The 21095-nt window shown below is 39.2% G+C and overlaps 4 protein-coding genes across 4 annotated transcripts; 1 reads left to right on the top strand and 3 right to left on the bottom strand.

The window, feature by feature from the left end:
- Positions 1 to 451: 451 nt before the first annotated feature.
- Positions 452 to 6519, bottom strand: tspan34b (tetraspanin 34b). Its single transcript, XM_088316877.1, has 8 exons — positions 5788 to 6519; positions 3858 to 3940; positions 3253 to 3468; positions 2496 to 2570; positions 2298 to 2405; positions 2084 to 2218; positions 1904 to 1996; positions 452 to 1040 (listed from the first exon to the last, which is right to left on the bottom strand). The coding sequence occupies exons 2-8, from the start codon at positions 3912 to 3914 to the stop codon at positions 981 to 983; spliced, it is 744 nt and encodes a 247-aa protein (XP_088173003.1). The 5' UTR covers positions 3915 to 3940; positions 5788 to 6519; the 3' UTR covers positions 452 to 980.
- Positions 6520 to 9101: 2582 nt separating this feature from the next.
- Positions 9102 to 13412, bottom strand: znf653 (zinc finger protein 653). The gene is made up of 10 exons (XM_088316874.1): positions 12999 to 13412; positions 12757 to 12806; positions 12126 to 12437; positions 11549 to 12045; positions 11151 to 11322; positions 10496 to 10580; positions 10299 to 10410; positions 10102 to 10216; positions 9898 to 9997; positions 9102 to 9488 (listed from the first exon to the last, which is right to left on the bottom strand). The coding sequence occupies exons 1-10, from the start codon at positions 13322 to 13324 to the stop codon at positions 9311 to 9313; spliced, it is 1947 nt and encodes a 648-aa protein (XP_088173000.1). The 5' UTR covers positions 13325 to 13412; the 3' UTR covers positions 9102 to 9310.
- An 88-nt stretch (positions 13413 to 13500) lies between these two features.
- On the top strand, positions 13501 to 14768 carry swsap1 (SWIM-type zinc finger 7 associated protein 1). Its single transcript, XM_088316876.1, has 2 exons — positions 13501 to 13899; positions 14111 to 14768. The coding sequence occupies exons 1-2, from the start codon at positions 13630 to 13632 to the stop codon at positions 14654 to 14656; spliced, it is 816 nt and encodes a 271-aa protein (XP_088173002.1). The 5' UTR covers positions 13501 to 13629; the 3' UTR covers positions 14657 to 14768.
- A 511-nt stretch (positions 14769 to 15279) lies between these two features.
- On the bottom strand, positions 15280 to 20217 carry epor (erythropoietin receptor). The gene is made up of 8 exons (XM_088316875.1): positions 19429 to 20217; positions 19207 to 19342; positions 18701 to 18867; positions 17829 to 17980; positions 17605 to 17761; positions 16622 to 16709; positions 16445 to 16532; positions 15280 to 16238 (listed from the first exon to the last, which is right to left on the bottom strand). The coding sequence occupies exons 1-8, from the start codon at positions 19529 to 19531 to the stop codon at positions 15819 to 15821; spliced, it is 1311 nt and encodes a 436-aa protein (XP_088173001.1). The 5' UTR covers positions 19532 to 20217; the 3' UTR covers positions 15280 to 15818.
- Positions 20218 to 21095: the final 878 nt, after the last annotated feature.

A 21095-nucleotide genomic window follows, 5' to 3' on the forward strand; every position in this document is an offset into this window, starting at 1 on the left:
TTTTTTTTTTTTTTTGCTCGCTTTTGCACTCCCAAACACGGCATCCAGACATAAGGTATGATTTCACATTCGTTTATGTTTCATATTTCTCAGTGTGTAATAAAATTAGAATTTGAAATTAAAAAAATAAAATAAAAATAATGTTTTTTTATATATATATATATATATATATATATATATATTTTTTTTATATATATATATATATATTTTTATATATATATATATATATATATATATATTTTACATTGATGATTAATGTACACGGCAATTTTCTGAGCAGATTGGTTGGAAAAAAATGTAATCCCTCTAAACACTCCCTACACCGCAGCATGAGACAGTGGACAATAGCACATTTAGCATGATTTTATTTTGAAGGTCAGATATTACAGGATAGGTTAAGCCAAGTGTTGCCGAGCAGACAGACGCATTGTTGCTTTCAGTCATCAATAAAAAAAAAATAGCATTATAATATGCACCTTGCCGTCTGTGGAACTCTTTATAGCAGGGTTGTCAAACTCACTTTTGTCATGGACGGCATCAGCGTTTTGCTTTCCCACAGAGGGCCATTATGAAGTGATAAAATGCCGTGGCAGTCAATCTTTATTCAACATACAAAAAGCTCCGACAAGAACGTTGAGCCATACACTCTTAGTTCAGGGTTGTGCGTTGGCGCTCCATTGCATTTTTAAGAATTACAGGACTGTATAATCTTCGTTTGGAGGCGGGGGAGAGCATACAGGGATCAAGACTCAGTGTTACTGTCACATTAAATAATCACTGGCATAAATCTGCAATATCATTGATAAATGGTATAGTGAAATAAACTAATTTCCCTTTACTATCTCTAAAATGGGTTTGTTATTATGTCCCTTGTCTTCTGATTGAGCAGATTAAACATTTCTGTACAAATATAAGAAGTCTGGTAAGTCGAACTTGTCCCGGTATTAAAATGATCCTTCTGGAGCTGTCGACCTTTGCTGTCAGGCTGACCTTGAATTGATCTTGCAGTAAAGGATCATGGACACAATCATGGCACATAACTGCGGAGAATACACATATTACTTGATAAGAAGAAGAAATAGAATGGAAAATACTATTCCGTATTGAGTTAGGTTATATTTAAAGGGCCTTTGCACAAAGGTGTACTGTACAGTACCTATTTTTTAACCCCAAAAAATGATATATTGCTCAAGTTATTTTTAAAATCTTATTGGATCTTGAAAACTGTACAAATAGGTTAAAGAATATGTGGCCTGCGATGACCTATAAACACAGACATCAAGTTTATTTGACACACAGAAGTGTACACTTTTGGGGGAAATGTGCATCATTTTGATTTGAGCTGCTTAACAATATTATTTTTTTTTTTTTGCAACCTGATTGTTAACAGTTGAAAGCAAAAGTTTCTGTACTTATAATGGACGTTTACACACTGACTACATGTGGAAGGTAAATCTCAATTTCTTTGATTATAGTGGGAAGTTCAATTTTGTGAAATGTATACACCGCCACAGCAAAATATTTAACATTTTATTCTATTTAGCTCGTTGTTTTTTTTTTTTTTTTGATGATTAAAGCTTATAGCTAATGAAAACCGCCAAACTGACTAGCAATGATGATTAGAATTGTATATAATAAATTATCAATTTGAATTTTAGCACAGAAATGAGACAATCTGAAAATTATTTCCAGAGTATGACTCACTTTTTGCATGCATTTGTAACACACTGTAATAATAAACTAATTTCCAATATTCAAATGTTGTGCAATGCACAGGTACTTTGCATGTGGGCTCATTTAGCGCTATATAGTAATATCCAGACAATTTAAATGGATACATTTGCTACACAAGTAATTGCCCAGATGCCTTTAAATGTACATCTTAGAAAGAACTTGTTCATACCTCAAGTGCTGCAATTCCCAGTGCCACAGCTATAATTGCGACTGTATTGTCATTAATCAGCTGCGTGAACTTTACGAAGCAACCTGGCATTTCCTGAGAGGAGTAGAGAGGAGTGGTCAACACACAACTGGGTAATACTGCCGGTGTTATTGTTGTGTTCACGCTAAGTGGAGCTCATACCGTGAAATTGTCAATCACTGTTTGATTACACGGCTTAGCATCTGGACAGCACGGAGGCGGGTACTTTTCGTTGTTGGCCACGTAATATGGCGAGCCCACGAAGTTTGAGGAGTTGTAGATCCCACAACATTTTAACTGAGGAAACAAAGAAAAGATATGTTCAACAAAACTTCAGTCTAACAAACGCAGACGGATGTCGATCAGCATTACGCACCGTGTTCATTGTTGTATCCCACAGTCCAGTGATGTCGGAATTCTCCCCGTAGTCCTTCTTGATGCTCTCCACTGCTGCTGTGCCGAACCTTTCAAATACGTCTTCAGCCTGTACAAATATTTAGTCACTTGCCCATGCAGATACGAAAGTCCACCGAGAAACAAACTCCAGTATGGCAATGGACTAGTGTAAACTTACCAAAGGTCTGAATACCAAAATCACCACAGCTCCCGCGACCTCTACGAGGAAGACGAGTAGGATGATGATGAAGAACTGTAGGACAAAATATGGATGTTATCGGCCACGCAGTATTGGAATGGTCATAACACCTTCATTTTATCTTGAAATAAATACAATAATAAGGGAATTGGAAACTTTGTCGTTGCTATGGTGACCTAAAGATGTGTATTACAAAAATGAAGCTACTGCTGCCACGTTATGTAAGGTTCAACAAGCGGGATTGAAAGGGATTGACTTTCTATAAACTTGTGCAAAAACTAGTGTGATCTGAAATACTGTAATTTGTTTAATGACATTTTGTGTCCAACTAAATGGTGTGGTGCCATCAAGTGGTTGACAGTGAAATTACACCAAAAATAAACAAAATAGTTGTAACCGTACAAAAAAAAAAATTTAAATATGCTATAAGTTTTGAAAAGTTACTTAAACCCTCAATTGACTTAATACATTTAAACAGTTCAGCAAAGCAACCTAAAGCCAAACAAACATAGACTTAAATATATAAAATACAACTAGAACAAAGCTATTCTTTATATTATATTATATTTTTAAAAATAAAAACAAGAGATAATTAATAACAGTAATGCCAATGAGGAATCCACATAATGATATCATGTAACAGCAATAACATTTAGCAACTTTTGGCAACAAAACAGACCCGCCTTTTAGCAACATCGCCTGAAAATGAATTGGCAAGTTGGATGTGACCACTTACCAGCAGCAGCATGCACTTGCTCTCTCTGATGGCGCCGCAGCAGCCGAGAAAACCGATAATGACGAGAAGTGCTCCGACAGCAATCAGCAGGTAGCCCACATTGAGCACCTGGCTGAGCTCCGGGGGGGCGTTCTCAATCATCCCCAAGAAGCCCAGGATGGAGCCGCTGTCCACCTTCACCCAGATGCCAACACCGAGGATGACTGCACCTGCCAACTGTGGGGCAGTTAAGTGGAATAAGAACAAGTTATGGGCTCCAAGGTTGATTTTGTGTTTAGTCATTGCAGCTTTTGCCTTTCAAATAATCTTTGAAAAAAATCACACATTTTCCCCTTTGTTATCATTAGCTAATTTTTATTTATTTTTATTGTTTTAGGCAGTTCATAATTTTGATCGCAGACAAGCCTGAGTCAAAGCTAGCTCAATCGTAAAAATAGAAAAAAAGGTTTTGTCACAAGTCATCAAATCAGGTATTGTATATAATCGTCACACATTTTTGTTTTACTTTTGAGTATGTACTTTTTTTCCCCTATTACTTAAGTAGAAATCAGCAATAATCAATATACATCTTTATCACATTTTAAGTATGAAAAGTTTCAACTTACAAATATAATACCATTGAAAACAAACATCATAAACTTGAGGAATCCAAAGCATCCCATTTTGGTTAGCCGCCGTTGTGTCCAACCTGCAGAAAAGAAAGCAAATAATCACACTGACCAACCATCATAAAAACGGGTTTGTTGTGAGCTTTTTGCAACCGCTTCAATAAGTTCTTTCAACACTCCAACAATGTATTCCTGTATTCTTAGCATAAATATTTTGGAAGTTTTTTCACTTCACATTCAGCACATTAAAGAGACCGTAAGATCTTTCAAGTGCGAGTACTGAACAGGGGTGTGGCTCAAACTCCAAAATACACCTGCTGTGTTTTTTTTTTTTTGCACCATCCTTTATGAACATAATGACCTTTGCTACTCAAACATGCTTTTCAATTCATCGACATGACATTGAACAAACACGTATCGGCTTACGTGCATTTGTCTGACGGCTACGTTTGGTTTAAAATTAAACCGACGAGGAAGTGTCCCTCCTGAATTTCGGGGAAAGTGTTTTTGAAAAATTAGTTACCCAAAAGACTTAAACATTAATACAGTGCAAGTGATTCATGTTAGATGTATTCTGTCATTTCGTGTCAGTTAAATTGGCAGTCGAACGAGGTGTAATGAAATAAGTTGGACTTAAAAATACGCTGAAAAAAAATGGCTTATTGAATTCATTCAATTTTATTTTGACAAATGGTTGCGGGAAATAATATCTGGATCCAGATCCATTTTACAAGGAGACTACTATTCTCCTTAAAAATTGATTCAGATGCTTTTATTTAATTAATAAAATTGAATATTTTCAACACCATTTTCTTCCGTGCAAGTCAAAATCAAACAAAAAAAAGTAAAAGGTTTATTTTATATATATATATATATAAAAAAAAATATGTCAAAGATATATTTCAGTCCCTTGAAAAGCAGCATCTTTAATTTTTTTTTTTGGCAAAACATTGGACATAATTCTTGCTTTTCATTGGACAGCAACAATATATTATTCAGTGCCCTCATGAAACCAACTGCTGGAATTTGACCAACATTTGTAAAATTAAGTAAAATTCAAATCTAATGACATAAATCAACAAAAATGAAAATTTAAAAATACACATATATAGTCATTACTGTCTTACTTAAAAGATGTTTTACAGTTACTAAAGGCTTTATAACACGATTTAATCAGTTTGATTTGAAAGTTTAGCACTGGAATGTCTTTCTGTACACAATTACTTAAGAAAATGAAAAATATGAACAAATTGAAGTTACTTTAAATTCTATAAATTATATTCTATTTTAATGAATTGCTGCAATGTACTTGAGTGCCAAATTTGGTGGAAGTGAATTGGGATCTTTTGATCAACAAACAAAAGTGATCGTTTTCCATCTTTGCCCATCCTGTCCTGACATCCCATCTTGTCTCGATGGTACAAAAGTAACAGATGAGACTTTGTGCGGCGTTAGACAACACATGAAGTGTTATTCTTGCAGACAATGACAAAAGACAACCTCTTTCTTTGTGAGTGATCTTATTACTAGAACTTCCTCCACCTAGTTTTGTATCACTTCCCCCTCACTCGTAATTGTACAACTCACAAGAATAATTAATGAAACAAAAACATGAGAGAGTGTCAGCTCAGAAAGCCGGCTGGTCCACATCAAGTTAATCATACATTTAGGGATTAGAGGTTAATGGCCTGGACGCACATCAAGTTGCCTTGACTCCCCTTTTACACTTCAACTCTCATGTCGTCAGGCTGCATGAGATTGCGATCCCATGCAAATGAACGATATACACACATGCAAATGTTCAAAAGCAAATTCAAACCGGTCATCTTAAACCAACACTCCAAAGAGGGATGTTGAGCGAATCCGTGGTGGATTTAAGAATCCAATGCAAATGAACACAATTCAAGTGAATTCGAGTCAAGCTTACCTTTGAGAAAAACAATCCAAGGGAATGCTCTGAGCTTGGGTCAGGGAGTTTCTTCCTTGCCTCCAGTGATGGAAACAGTCGCAGAGGATTCTGAGGCTAAATAATTAAAAAAAAAAAAAAAAAATTCCAATATGTTGCCTGTTCCTCTGTTGCATCTGCAAGAGCTTTAGATGCTTTTCAACAGCTTTTTTAAAGCAGGCAGTTTATTTGGAAGGAGAACTAAAGAGGGAGGGGGGGGGGGGTAGGCGTGACCAAAGCGGCTGAGTAACACATCACCATGGAGCTGGACTGGTGCTTGTTACCCCCGGGGGAGGAGGCTGCGGGATCACCTGGGTGGAAACTTGGAGTTGCGAAGATTCATTTTGAAAACAAAAGATTTTCACGGAGCCGATGTAAAGCCTTCATTCTTTGGGCGGACTTAACCTGAGGGGAGAAGTAAAAGGCTTTCAAATATAATGCATAGTTTAGTTTCATGTCGTGGTAGATACAAAAATATGTTGGATCAGTGCAGTGATTCCAACCACGGTGCTGTGGGAGATCATCAAGTGTGGCGTCAGACGTTACCCACTTTCACTTACTTGGATCAAAAATGAATATTTATGCGCAACAAATAAAGTATCATATCCATCCCCCTTGACAAGCGGAAAAATTACAAGTTCTACTCGAAATCAGAAAGTACAGTACATATTGTGTGTCAACCTCTTACCAGTAATTCCCCGTAATAATAGTCCTCAACTGAACAGATCACCATTTTGTACATTTATGAATGAATTACTACAAGATTATTATTTCATTTGATATTTTCATAATGTCAAATAAATATGTGACTTGGGGGAATTAGTGCCACTTGATACATACCCAAAGAGTCTTTTTTGGCATACCAGTATTTAAATTCATTTGACAACTTTGGCGGAGCCGGTCAAGCTAAGTCGTTCCTGCCCTCGCCTATCGTACCGAGCTGTCGAGCTGCGGTAGGTGAACGAAAGAACGAGATCCCGAATGAGAGCAGCTGAAATGAGTTTTCCCTGCAGGTTGGGCTTTCTCCGTGTTAAGAGGAGCCAGATGAGGTGGCTCAGGAATCTGGTTATGATGAAGGCCTCCCTGGTGAGGTCCCACCGACAGGAGACTATGTCCTCTGAGAATGCCTTGGGATCCCCTCGGAAGAGTTGGAAAAAGTGGCTGAGGGGGGAAGTCTGGGCGACTGACTCTGTGACCCGCCCCTGAATAAGTGGTAAAAAAATAAGTGGGCAACTTTGGTATCAATTAATTAATTAATTAATAATTTGGTACATTTTGTAATCAAAATGGACCCCCAGGCATCAATGGAAGGCAGTATTACCATTTTCCACAACCAATCAAAAGAGAAAACATAATTATCACAATTAAAATAGTATTTTTAAATATAAATCAAGTGTAATTTTATAACTGTATATCTCTGTTGCAAGGGCTATAGCAAGTCACTATAGAAAGCAAAACTAATGTGCAAATATTTCTGATGGTTAAATTAGTATATTTTCAAGTATTTCCTTGAGTGGCTAAAAGGGTGAAAATCAGTTTTAACTATTTAAAAAAATTATTACTGCATTTTTCTAATTCTTAATAAAAATGCTGTCCATTGTTGCAAGTGTCATTTTACAAGAGGTATAACTGCACAATCTAATGAGCTGCATGGTGAGCACACAATAATAATATATTTAAAATAGGAAATGACAGAGTCAATCCAAACGGAACGTTATCTTTGCAATAGCAGTGTATGAAAAATAAAAATAAATGTGGCTGCAGGGTCTCAAAGAGAGTGCAATGCCCTTCAAACTTGGGCAATGTATTTCAGTTGGATAACTGACGTTCACACCGATAAAAGGAATTGAGTGACGCATGGAAACCGAATAAACTGGGAAATGTAAATGATTAATATGAGGGGAAGACTAATTCATTTGATTCATCATCTGCGATTTGACATTTTTAAGTGGGGTGGGCAGTATTCACATTAGTCGCTGTTAACACACGTATCATAAGACCTGTCGAATGTTCTACACAGTCAAAGGTTCAGTATCAGTCACTGTATGACTATGTGTCATGGCTTTTGTCCGCACCCACACTTGATCACAAACACTTGAGCGAGCGCTTTACGTAAGAGGCACGTTGCACATTATTAACCACTGATGCTCGGCAAATGTCATTTGGTGGTTGAAGAACGGTTCAGTGTTAATGGAGGCCACATATTTTAATGATTCATCGGTTGAGAGGGATCAAAAAGAAGAAAAAGTGCTTTTGCTTAGAAAATATAACACACACCGTACAGAAGGATGATAACACAAACGGACACACAATTATTTCCTGAGAGCGAGTTATACAATATTGACTTGTAAATAAAGCTGAAAATAAATCAATAATAAATGAAGATAGTGATTCCTCCGAAAAAAGACATCACTTGCTGAGGCAATAGCGGAATTATTTAAATCAGAATGCTGTCACTGCCTTTCGCTATTATTTAAATTAAGCACTTTTGTTACTTTAATGAACATATATATTTCCGTTGTAATCAGTCTTCGTAGTGTGTACGTCCAAAATAGTACTCAACATCCACATGTGTTTCTTCTTGAGGGGGAAAAGTCAACCCCAATGTTTTCTTTACAATATGTTCTATGCGCCGCCACTAGTCTAAACCTTCTGTTTAATATTGCGTTTGTGCAATATGAGATAAGCAGAAAAATCCACATGGTTTTATCCATCTCAGGGGTCTGCCATTTTTGCCTTGTCAGGGCTCAGGTAACGAGCAATCACGGCTCACCTGTTTTCTAAAGCTGAGCCATGATTGGTCGTTTCCTGAAACCTGAGCAACTTTGATGTCATTTCCAACAAAATGGTCGCCTCCTCAAGGATGAAAACGGGTGGATTTTACAGCTTATCTTAGGTTTCACAAATGCAATATTAATCAGAAGTGAATAGAAAATATTGTAAAAAAAAAAAATAATTAAAAAAAAAATGGGGTTGACTTTCCCTTTATTCACAAACTTAGTGACATCCATAAAGGTGAAACCTACTCAGAAAAGGTCTAATTGCAATTTTCTGGCTGGGAATTCCAAAAGCTAGTTGCACTTAATTACATAAAGTCATAATAACCAAGGTAAGTGTCATTTAAAAATATTAACAAATAGTAAAAAAAAAAAAAAACAAAAAAAAAAAAACGTAACTTTGGTTTTGGAACACAACAAGAGTCATATAATCCTCTTCTAATATGTTAAAAAAAATAAATCACATATTTAAATTAGGCTTTGGGGTCTTATGTAAAGGATAATAAAAATAATAATTTGTGAGCCGAGAATTGGGGGATCATTTGAATCAGGTGTGTTGCAACAGGGAGAGATGGAAAAGGACAACGGACCTGGAGGAACAGGATTGAAGAGGATTGCGATTTGCTGTGACCTGCACAGCTGTTAAAGCGAACGCCACTTTGGGGTTGTCTTGACAAACAAAACAAATCATCAAGAGTCCTCTTGCTTTTATCCGCAGTGTGAACCCCTCAGGAGGACAGCTTCTCGGGGTGGCTCTTCAGTTTGTGGAATTTAACACTGTCCAACTTCTCAAACCGCTTGTCGCAGAACTCACAGGTGTAGTTGTAGTGGGCCTCTGGAGTGTGTTTCTTCATGTGCCAGTTTAGCGACGCGCGCTGACGACACTGGTAGCCGCAGATTTCACATCTAATGCACGACATCGTAGGAAAAACGGAAAGACAAAAAACGATGCAGATTACGGATCGTGCAGATTTTTTTTTTTTTTTCCTAAGCATTTTTAATCAGAGGTCTGGTGAGCAAGCAGTGCCACTAACTGCAATAAATCCTTTACAATGTGAGTTTCAAACTGATAACAGTTAGCAGGCCCATTCGAAATTTCAGAGAGAATTTTAAGATGGCTATTTCTTCTCCGACTGACCAAATAAGAATGAGATTATGTCTATTTCCTAGGATGGCAAAAGTAATACAACAATCTTTTTATTTTATTTTTTTTTGCTGTAGCTGCTGGCGATAATTCATGTTTTTGTGTTTGAGATGAAAACATCCGGTTTGGATGCTTTCAGTTTATGGCACCCCATTAACATAAACATCTTACTGTAAAGGCGTTTCTCCCGTGTGAGTCCGTCTGTGAACTTCCAGGTGATTCTTACGCTTAAATGATTTCCCACACGTCTCGCAGATGAAATCTCGCACACCTAGAAAGAAAAATCCCTTTTTTTCATTTTTAGCAATTTGAGAAAATAAATGGATGCTTTATTAATTCTGATAGAAATTCCCAAGAGTGTCTTTATGGGCCCACCTGAGTGGATGATCATATGGCGATGTAAGTGGTTGGACAGGTAGAATTTTTTCCCACAGCCTGGATGTGGGCAAACCTTTGTCCTGCCTTTCCTGTGAACTAGGTTCACATGATTCTACAAAACAAAGTTTTGAAAGGAACAAAGTGCATGACATGAAAGCTGAAATGCTCAAATGGAATGAAACGGGCAGTCTCACCTGGAAGCTGCTAATGGCAACATACACTTGACTGCAGCCCTCGTACGGACAATGGAACATCTTGAGCATCCCGTCAGCCTCAACAACTGGGCCTCGCCTATTTCTCTTTGACCTGAAAACAAAAATGCGTTCTTTACATTCTAACAACATAGCTCCACTTTCAATGATGCAGATTCTTTTTTCCCCACCCAACAAACCTGCTCAGACTCCTCTGCAACTCGTGGTCGCTACTTAGCTCCGGAGTGTCAACGGTTGGTTGTAGTAGCTGCGTGTCACTTAATTCTGTACAAAACAGAATACATTGAGATTTAAATTGTACCTAAACACTTAGCAGTACTAAAAGGGAAATTGCAAAATGAATGCATCCCATCATTTCATATTTTTCATCTGATTCAAACCAACTCATTTCTAGATGTTCAGCTCATTCGACACTTAAGTGTCATGTAGGGCATAATATCAAAATCAACTTTTTTTTTTTTTTTTTTAATCAAACTGCTAATAATATCAGTCAGCCTTCACACTATAGCAGGCACTGAGGTTCTCAATTAAATTCATGAGACACAATAACTTGTTAGCGTCCTATGTGTTATCATGCTAGATTTTAGCATTGTAAGAATTTTTTTTTTTTTTTTTATGGGCCAAAGCTCCCAATAAATCTCTGACAAATCCTGTGAGACAAATTTGCACTGACTTAATGTTTTTAATTGTTGTTGCTATTTAAAATAATACATCTGTAAGCTTTAAGCCACTTTAAAAACGTATCGTTACAAAGCAAAGGGAGTAACTATGGCTCATAAACTAACTAAATAAAAACCCCAAAAATGTATGGAGCTGGTTCTCGCTGTAACACACCTGTCATGCAGTCGTCATCTTCTGTTGCTTGGAGTTTTGATTCAGACTCTTGGTTGTAGGTGATATCTCCGATGACAGTGCAGGTGTCTTGGGCCAAATTACCACCACCCATGTTCAGTTGAATTCCATCCGACGCAAGAGCCTCATAGGTGGGGCCAGTTATGATAATTAGCTATGAACAAAAATGAAAGACACCCTTATACGGATTCAATAATAAAATAATTCAATAAACTCCTATTTATTGCAGCTCATATGTTATGTTTCAGACACACTCGCTATAGATGAAAAACTACCCCGGAGAGATCATGCACTTTTTTTTTAAACAGATTTACCCCTCTCCCACTTGTTTAAAAAATATTTGAATTAGAAGTAGAATACATACACATACTCATACTGACCTGTGAGCCTTCTAAAGACGTCTGCTGGTTAGGAACTTCACAACTCGTCACCACCGTCTGCAATGTGTGCGGGTCAAAATGGTCCCCATTCTCTTCGGCCCGAACGGGAGACGAGACCAACAGCTCCGGTTGGGACGGTGGGACGGAATCTCCTAAGTCATCACCCGTGTTCCTCAGTTTTTCAGCAAAAGATGTTCCCACAATAACACACTCATAGTCACACCCAATTTCTTGTTGTTGTGCGTCTCCAAGTCCCTCCGTCACACTTTCATCTTGGCTTCTCCTGACATCCTCGCTCTCCTCTTCTGAGGTGAGGGGGTGAAACATTTGTTCTGGGGAGCCACGTGGTCGCTCCAGTACTATCTCCCACACAGGTGGGGCACTCAGGGACACATCATTGGAGGTCTCCACACTCGCTTGGTGTGTTACAGCTTGAGTGTGTTCTAGTTCATTTGCGGTTACGTGCTGGACCTCAGAAACAACCGTTGCTCCGAAATCTGTAGAACGCAGAAAGAAATATGAATTGACAGGAAATTACGAATTTTGCTAACTCAGTAACAAAATTTTTAATATGCACCTTTTAGCAGTGTATTTGTTTTTCTCTTCCGACATGATAACCTTTTCGGCACCAGTAAGTCTGTTTTAGCAGCATTTTCACCACTGCCTTCTCCGTTTTCTCCCTCCTCCTGCTCAGAGTCACTTGCCTCCGACAACGGGGAGAAAAGGTGTTGCACAAATGAATGGTCGGAGTCACATTGCCAGATGGCAGCAGTAGAGAAGTTGGGCTGAGGCTCCAGAGCTCTGAGTTGGGGCTCATGAGGGCACGAACGTAAGTGCTCCTGGTACCAACACACCAGGCTATGGAGAGTCGACTCGCGCTCACTCTTAACTGGTAAACAACACCCAAAAGACATATAAGAGGGGACAAAGGAATGTATTATAGGTTAAAGTGGCAGTATTTGCTCAGGATTGTAACTGTCAGGCAGAACGCCATTTTCCATCATCTCTGGTGAGTGTGATATATTTAATTTTTTTCATAGTTTTTTCCACGTTATTAGACATTCTGAACTACTCCAGATTATGTACATGGTACAGTTGCATGCTGTTAAACTATGTTTTTGTCTAGTATTGATTGGTTGTATGTGTGTTTAATTGCAACGTGATAGAGGTAATGTTAATAGGTGGATTAAGTCATACTGTTACCTCACCTTTTCTCTCATGCACTGAATCTGCTGCCTCCTCTGACATAGTGGTTTTCCTGAAATATATAAGATTGGTAATGTTATTTTGATGAATGCATTGTCCATTTTAAATAGTTCACAGCTTCATTTACAGAAAGGATGGGTAAATGCATGCATGGCAGTGCAGAATTTGGCTTCTTGTGCATTGGTTAGGGTGTTATGGTGTGGGGGAAAAGAAAGGTTTCCAAATGAACCTCAGGGACGCTTACTTTGAGTTTTTCTCTTTATATTTCTCTCCAAATGTGGAATGAAGTACGATTAAATATGCTGCCAGCCCGGCATCACTCAGACTTGTGCGCCTTCGGAGCTCACTCCAGAGCTTGTGCGACTCCCCCAAGTACACCCTCCGAATATCGTACTTCTTTCGGGATTCAAGACGTCGCTGAGCTCGGTCTGACTCTGTCAGCCTAGGTCTCCCCCTGCATCGCCTTAACACACCCTTCCCTCGGTCCCCAGCCGGTTCAACTACTAGTGGAACCTCCGATTCTGCCAGTTTATGCGCCATCTTGACAACAACAGCTGATGCTGTTAACATCCGGAAGTTGTGCTGGAATTAACCGGAAGTATTCAGGGAAAAAAAGCTCATAATTCTGTTTTTACTTGTACGTATCAAACCCATGTTCATCATGTCCTAGCACCTTTTTGAATCTGTTTGTTAAATTAAAATAGTCGAAATCAAAGAAAACCACAGCACAGTCAGCGCAACAACATAACGGAAAGTATATGAAGCGGTGGTTTCCACACGGAGCAAAATAACACGTGTACTCATGTGCAACATGTAAACAGACGCGGGAAACGTCAGACCCACTTTTGCAGTCAACTCATGGTGCATCTTCGATCATGTCAGACGTTTTGACGCATATGTTCACAGAATTTATGTCACAGGCGGACTCAACGAAGGATCGCAATGTGATTCCTCCAGCACCGGCACAATGCAGCGTGCTAATAGTCGGAGAACAAAATCTCGGACGCTCCGTGTTGCTTTTAGCGGCTGTTACAGCTGCCTGTAAAATGAGCATGAGAGTGGTGTTCTTCGCCCAGACGCAAATCCAAAGCTTGCCAGTGTCTTTGCAGAAATGTGTCCCAAGTCTGAGCCCGGACAGCCTAAAGGTATGATATGAAATCAAGTAAATGAAAACAAAAGTGCACAACAAATATGTTAAGCACTACAAAGCCTTGGTTTGAATTTCAAGACTGTTCATGCAGATTAAGCAGATTTTCTTTAACACCAGTGGCTCAAGTGAAAGTATTAATGATTTTGACATACCCTGTCCTTGTTAACTGCCTGACTCTGCTAATTGTGTTCTTTATTTTTTGCAAGAAAATCAAATTCTGCTATCCGAGGACATTGGATGAGTTGCTGCAGCAAGTGGCAGGCCTTCATGAACCAACCAACACGTTTCCCATCCCTCCATCACTGATCATCGTTGACAGACTAGAGGACTTTCTTTGTGACAACCACAGTGGGTGTCACCCCGGTGAGCCGTCCTACGCTGCACACCTCTCAGCGTTGTTGTGTGATACGGCGACTTTTCTCACTGGCCTTATTGAGCAGAAGACATCAAGCTCTGCACCCTGTCGCGTCATCGCTTCTTATCAGCCAAAAGAACACAGTGGAGAATCATCTGTCTCGGATCAAGTTGTCAATACTTTAGGCCGCTACTTTCAGGTCCGATGTACTCTGGACCAAGACAGAAGCTACAAAGCGGCAGCAGCTGGGCTGCAAGAGGTGTGGCACATTTACTTTTCTGGAACTGGTATCACCCTTGACCTTTGCACCGAAGACACTGAAGTCAAGACAAGTTTAGCTCAGGAGTGGCAGTTGTCAGTGTATCCCGATGGTTTAATGGAGTTTCAGTTAGTTTGAGCACACTTGCATTCATTAGGGATCAACTTTTTTATGTTCAACCATATGTTGTATATGCAATCCACATGTACGGTAAAATGCATTAACATCAAATAAAAGCTGGCATTTTTGATATATTGCCTCATATTCATCTTTCAATATCAAAGCAAAATGTTTTCATTGTACAGCAAAAATATATGAAGTGGCCTTACTCCTCAGTACTTTTGAAAGGGTCAGCTGTGTATAAGAATGATTTAGATAATCGTCAGGAATATACAAAACCATTATAACGATCGGTATCATATTACACTTATTCAGATAATACAATTGTTGATGGCAATCAATTCAATATCTCAATTTCCCATTTATTTCACACTAAGGCCTTTCTTTAATTAAGATTTAACATCAATAGTGAGGTGACATATCACACGAGTGGTTGAAGTGTCAGTTATTATTTGACTTTTTCCATCAGTCCATATTTTTCAGGATATGCCTTTGTCAGAGAAAATACAAAACGCAAATATGAGTTTGGTAGAAATGTCAGCTTTACCTGTTCTGCTCTTCAGATAGCCATCGTGAGTAAAAACACCTGTCATTGTTTCAATTCTTTGTACGTCACCACCTGTATGGAATGACTGCTCCACTAAAGTGTCAAGTACTTTATTTAAGAAGAATTGGAAAAAAAAAACAGGTTATCCATTTCACTAAAGTGTTTAGTGCATCTTGGCAAACATCCACATGCTAATGCAATGAAGTAGTATTGGGTGTTTCTAATCAGTTGTATCAACCAAGCAGGGATGGTCATCATCAATGAATTGATTCATGATGCCTTGAAGCAATTGAGGCAAAACTGAAGTGCACTACTTGGCTGCTCTGTTCATTCAGTCAGAATAAAATAGTTTGCGGTCTTTCGAAGAGCATCATGGTTGGTTGAGCAACTTCCATGCAGAGAAGGCTGATGATCCAAGCAGTCTTCTACCTAACCACACCCATCCGCCGGGGTTAATGCCTTCCCAGAAGTCATGCCGGACAAGTGACTGGATGGAAGGTTCATCCTTGAGCCGGCATAAATAATCTGCTCTACTCACGGGACTGTATTCCATCGAAAACTTGTAGTCTCTTGTCCATGTCATTCAGGTAGACAGTCATGATTTGTGTACTGAAGCTGTGTTACAGACGCAGATCAGTGAACTTCAGACAGCATTGTCTTTTTAAAGGCCAAAAGCGCCTCGAGGGGCAAAGAATCCCCATGGGTGTGATAGTCTTGGCTGTGGTTGTTCCCGGTGAGGGTGACATAAGTATCCTGAGATTCCAGGAGCGATGACTGAGAGCAAGGCATAGGGCGTTGGTTCTGCACCCGTAAGTTGTCCATCAGCCAGCGATTATATGGCATTTTTCTCAGCGCCAAATCCACGCCGCTTTGCACATCCTCCTCTGTGTATTGGAGTGTGGGATTGAGGGACATTTTGGGTGGTAGAGGTGGAGGGCGTTGTGGGGGGTTCAGGGTTAGCTCTGAGAGAACCTCCAGAGAAGTAGGGTATTCCTCGTTGTAAAATAATGCAGGGGTTGACCACAAGCCTCCGTTTGTATGCTTCAACCACTCCTGTGAAAAAGACAAAAGCGACTGAATGAAGAACGCGCCACTGAATTTTCTGCTCCGAGTCCTGCTGTTCAAGCTATCCCGTTTTGGTTCAAATGAGCCTTCAAATTCCGACGAATTAATTAATTACCAAATAAAATATCGATCTGAAATCAAGCAGTCATTATTTAAACTGTGAAATTCTTTTCAGAATCTCGCTTTGTTCTCACCTGAAAGTCTCCGCCGTAATCGGTAAAAAGGCCTTGAAACTTGCTATCAGGAGTTGGAATTGTTGGCCAAATCTTCTTTCTCAGAAACCTGAAAAGAACACAAACGGTAAAATGTTTCCCCTCACTTCCCATCAACGGATACTGGTCGTACTTTTTTTGTGATAGGAAAATCCTGACCTGCGATTGGACATGAGCACAGTGAAAGACAACACCATTAGGATGAAAGACATGGTGAGGATTAGGAACACAATGAGTAGGTTGAATTCTGTAAAGAATCATGGGGAAAAACACAAATTATACATAAAACATAAATAATTAAATAAGAGTAAATCATGTTACAATAGTTTCAATATTGCCCCGTACAGTAACTTATTTGTTATTAATATCACAATATTGAATAAATAAAAGCCTGTCTCTCTCGCAAAGTCAGCTAGGGTAGGTTTCAGCTCACTTAAACTGAAAAAAACGTTTATGAATTTATAAAAATTGATTTAATCAATTGGTTGCACAAAATACGTTTATCTGCATTCAGATACATTTTATAAGTAGACTACTTTGAAACATATTGCCACAATCTCAGATGGATTACTGTAATGCATTTAATTTTGGAGTCAGCCAATCCTCCATCAAGTGTCTCCAGTTGGTCCGAAATGCTGCTGCTCCCTTCTTGGCCGACACCCGTAAAGGGGAGCACATAACTCCCACTCTGCCATCCCTTCACTGGCTCCGTGTATTTTTAGAGTTCTTCTTTAAAATTCTATTATTTGTTTTCAAATCTTTAAATGGTCTCGTTCCACCTTAAATATTCCACAAAAAAATAAATAATTAAAAATCTACTCGATCTATGCCGATAAAATACCGTGACAGATTGAACAATTAAATGCCTTTGCACTAAATGTCAGAAGGTTATGTGTATACACCTGTTGCCATTCATACAACAGAATAATAGATTCCCATTCAAATAAGCATACACACATTTCACAGTGACCGAGTGGGATTTTTGTTTGGTGTTCTGCTATGATATATTAAAGTAAAATATGTGCCTTGGCTCAACATTAGTCTACTGCATAATCACAATATTTATAGTCAAACTACGCTTCTATACCTGCCAACTGTCTTTGACGGAATTACACAATTCAGTTGTGTTAATAAATGCAGACCTGCCAGCGGTGTCTCCATGAACACTGGATCACTCCACACACTCCAGTAGCCATTATAGCTAATTCCATCCAGTTTTACCCGAACCCGCACCTTGTACTTAGTGGCTGGCTGTAGGCCCCTTAAGATCATCCTGGAACTGGCTTGTATTTTTTCTACCTGCAAAATCAGCCACCAGATCAGTAACAACGTATCAATAAAATAGAAGCAAGAAAATAAGCCATACCTGTGCAACATGGCTGCCGGCCATTTCATATGAGACCTCGTACATCAAGCTGTCATCCATGTATCTGAGAGGAGGAGGTATCCAGCTGACATTCAGCTGACCTTGCTGACCAATGGGACTCATCGTCACATTAGCGGGAGGGTCCAGCAGAACTGTTGAATAATCACATGATTTGGATGGCGATTAATGGAATGGTATTTCTCACAACACGTCACGTGACACATGTTAAGGAGAAATGTTTTATGACACACCTACTACTGTAATAATAATAAAAAAAATATTAATTTCCTTTGTACTAAATTTTCTTTGGTCATCTATCGAGGCGAATGACGTATAATCAAAGGAAAACAATTAAACGCTCTTCCACTAGATGGCAGATGGCGCAATTAATTTATGTATCACTTTGTTGCTGTCCATGCAACAAGACACGTAAATAAACCTCTGAAGATGAATATGCTGTGGTTCGATGAGTATGCATTTTCAAATTGGTTTTGGAGCTCATAGACGTTGGGTCCTTTGAGCCCAGAGGAAAATGACCATCCTGATTGTTATAAGCAGCAAATTCCAAAGTTAAATTTGGTTAAAAACGCCACTGGCTTCTTCTAAGATCGACTGACACAAAGTGGAAAAGTGTTGTGTGGTCTGACGAGTCCGCATTTGAAATATGTTTTGGAAATCATGGACGTTGTTTCTTCCCCACGAAAGAGGAAAATGAAAATGATCCAATTGTAATCAGTGCAAAGTTCAAAAGTTAGCGTTTGTGATGGTGTTTTCGTGCCCATGGTATGGGTAACTCAAATTTTGGAGCAACATATGCTGAGAAGAACCGGAACAGATTGGTTGGATGGATAATAATAATAATAATAACTTACATAAAAGTTCCGCCAGAAGGCTGCGATTGTGGATCAGCCTTCCCTCTCGATGAATTTGAATGTCCATTTGAACAAACATTGAAGCGTGATTCAGGTGGCACATGTACAGCACCTTTCCCAGCTGAGTATCCTGGGCTGTTAATGGGCATTTGCTGCTGTTTTCATTTCTATTAAGGGCACAGAAAGGCAGACAAATGGTTGAGAACACAATTGTTGTTAGAGTTTCACTGGTGAAGAATTAATGACCTGAGTCTATTTTGTAAAAGGCTTGTCCTCATTAAATGGAACGGGTGAGTTGAAGTCTATCATAGCTGACTTTGGACACCTTCGAACGGCCAATCACTGGACAAAGTGATCACAATCATATTCACACCTATGGAAAATTTTGCATCCTCAATTCAATGTTTGTTTTTGGATGTAGCGAGGAAAAATATTTTCGATTTCGATTAAGATTGCATGAGAGCGTTTTAGTCATTTGCACAAACAGAAGCGTGGCATTTTCTTACTGATAGGCGTAAGTGAAGGAATACTGATCCACTGAGCCAGCTCTCTCCTCATCTTCTTCCCAGAAGCAGGTGAAGTCCTTTTTGCTTTCTGCAAAACATTTCGGTGTTTCTGGCTCCTCTTCCAGCATAAGAGAGACTGTAAAGGTGATATTTTGGTGCCACAAAAGAAGGTTAGCATCATGGGAAAAATTGTTTCACTCAGTTAGGTCAGTCATCTGGTACCTTTCTCCTGGAAATGTCGCGTGCCCGGGACGCCGGAAGCCACCCGCATGGCACACGCAATGATGGAAAGTGCTAACAATCTTCTCAAGTGATCACGTGTCATCCTCTTGTCTTCTCGGTGAACAAAAAGACTGGTGCTGTCTTGCCGTGCATAACATGAGAACAACCTGAACGACACAAGCGCGCTTTTGCTGCACTTCTCTCCCAAGGGGGGCTTGTCCTGTTTTGGCTTCAGATACCATGGATCGCGCAACACGGTTACAAGGCTGCGCCTGACTGATAAGATGTGTTCAGAGCTGTTTACTTGTTCCTAAAATCAGCAAAGATGCCGAAGAGGAGGGGCAAAAGCACATGCCAACAACTTTTGGCTTTTTTTTTTTTACTCTCCTGTTAGTAGGCGGGAATTGGACCCATTGACGATGTAGGACTAGATGACCGTCATTAGTTTGGTGTGGAAGAATTTAAAAGCCCTCATCCAACACTCTAAAAACAGATTGTTTGAAAAAAAAAAACTGCCAATCTAGGTTGATTAAACTCACGTCGGTCAGAATTTGTTATAGGACTACCGATTTTATTGGTTAGACAAACGACCAATGAATTGGTTACAGTGTGTATACTTCACGAGCCAAATTGTTTGGCTGTATTTATGTGCAGTGTGTGGTATAAACATGGAGAACAATTATTACAACTAATTGTAATTTAATCAATTTGAAGCTGAGTGGCTTGGTTGGATGGATTCATTTATTTACTGGTAATTGTAATTCATATCTTTAATTTCATTTAACCAATGAAGCCTTGACGTGTAATTTCCCACATTCCATAAACATGCATGGTATGTGTTTTTTTTGGGGAGGGGGGGGAAATGAACCAATTTATTTGAAAACCAGACGCTTGAAAACACTACCATTATAGATTGGTTGTTTTAACCCAGTGCTTCTCAATTATTTTCTGTTACGCACCCGACCCCACCACCCACTCTCCGCCGTAACTATAAATAATAGCATTTACGTTGCAAAACAAACGTTAATACTCGCTGCACACAATGGGCAACGAGAGCGCCACTGCTAACTACTGGAGTGGATGTGCAATTACAGTTTATTGTACGGCGGAAAAAAAAAACCACATGCTCCCAGGGGTCACACACGCCCCCCCCCTCAGCATCACCCCCCCCCTCCCCACACACACGCACACAGTTTGAGAAAGACTGTTTTAATCAAAGGACTAAATAACTACCAACTACATTTTTCAATTTTTAGTCAAATTTAACCAATTAGTTTTGACGGTGAAGCAAACACCTTTGACAAGAGACACATCTTGTAGGTAGATACTTTAGATATATAGACCGACAGACATAGATGTGCTTTCAGTAATTTAAAGAAGCAGCACACCATTTGCTGTAAGCGGCAGACATAAACGGTTTCTTATCATCGCTCAGCACCCTTGTTGTCTTCGTTTGACCCCCGTTATCACAGCAGCAGACGTGGCCGTTTCTTAAACCTGATAGGTAGCCGAGGACGAATTCTCAACCAATCCTCGCTTTTTCCTGTGAAATGCAATACATCATTTGAAAGAAGGAGGGCAACTGCATTATATTGGCATCTGTACTGACAGAAGAAAAGATGGCAATCCTCAGTGATGGAAAGGAAATTCAAGCTGGGCTTGAAACT

Source organism: Idiotropiscis lumnitzeri, chromosome 15 (assembly GCF_059441095.1).
Source record: "Idiotropiscis lumnitzeri isolate Australia: NSW breed Sydney's pygmy pipehorse chromosome 15, RoL_Ilum_1.0, whole genome shotgun sequence".
In the NCBI taxonomy this organism is placed as follows: domain Eukaryota; kingdom Metazoa; phylum Chordata; class Actinopteri; order Syngnathiformes; family Syngnathidae; genus Idiotropiscis; species Idiotropiscis lumnitzeri.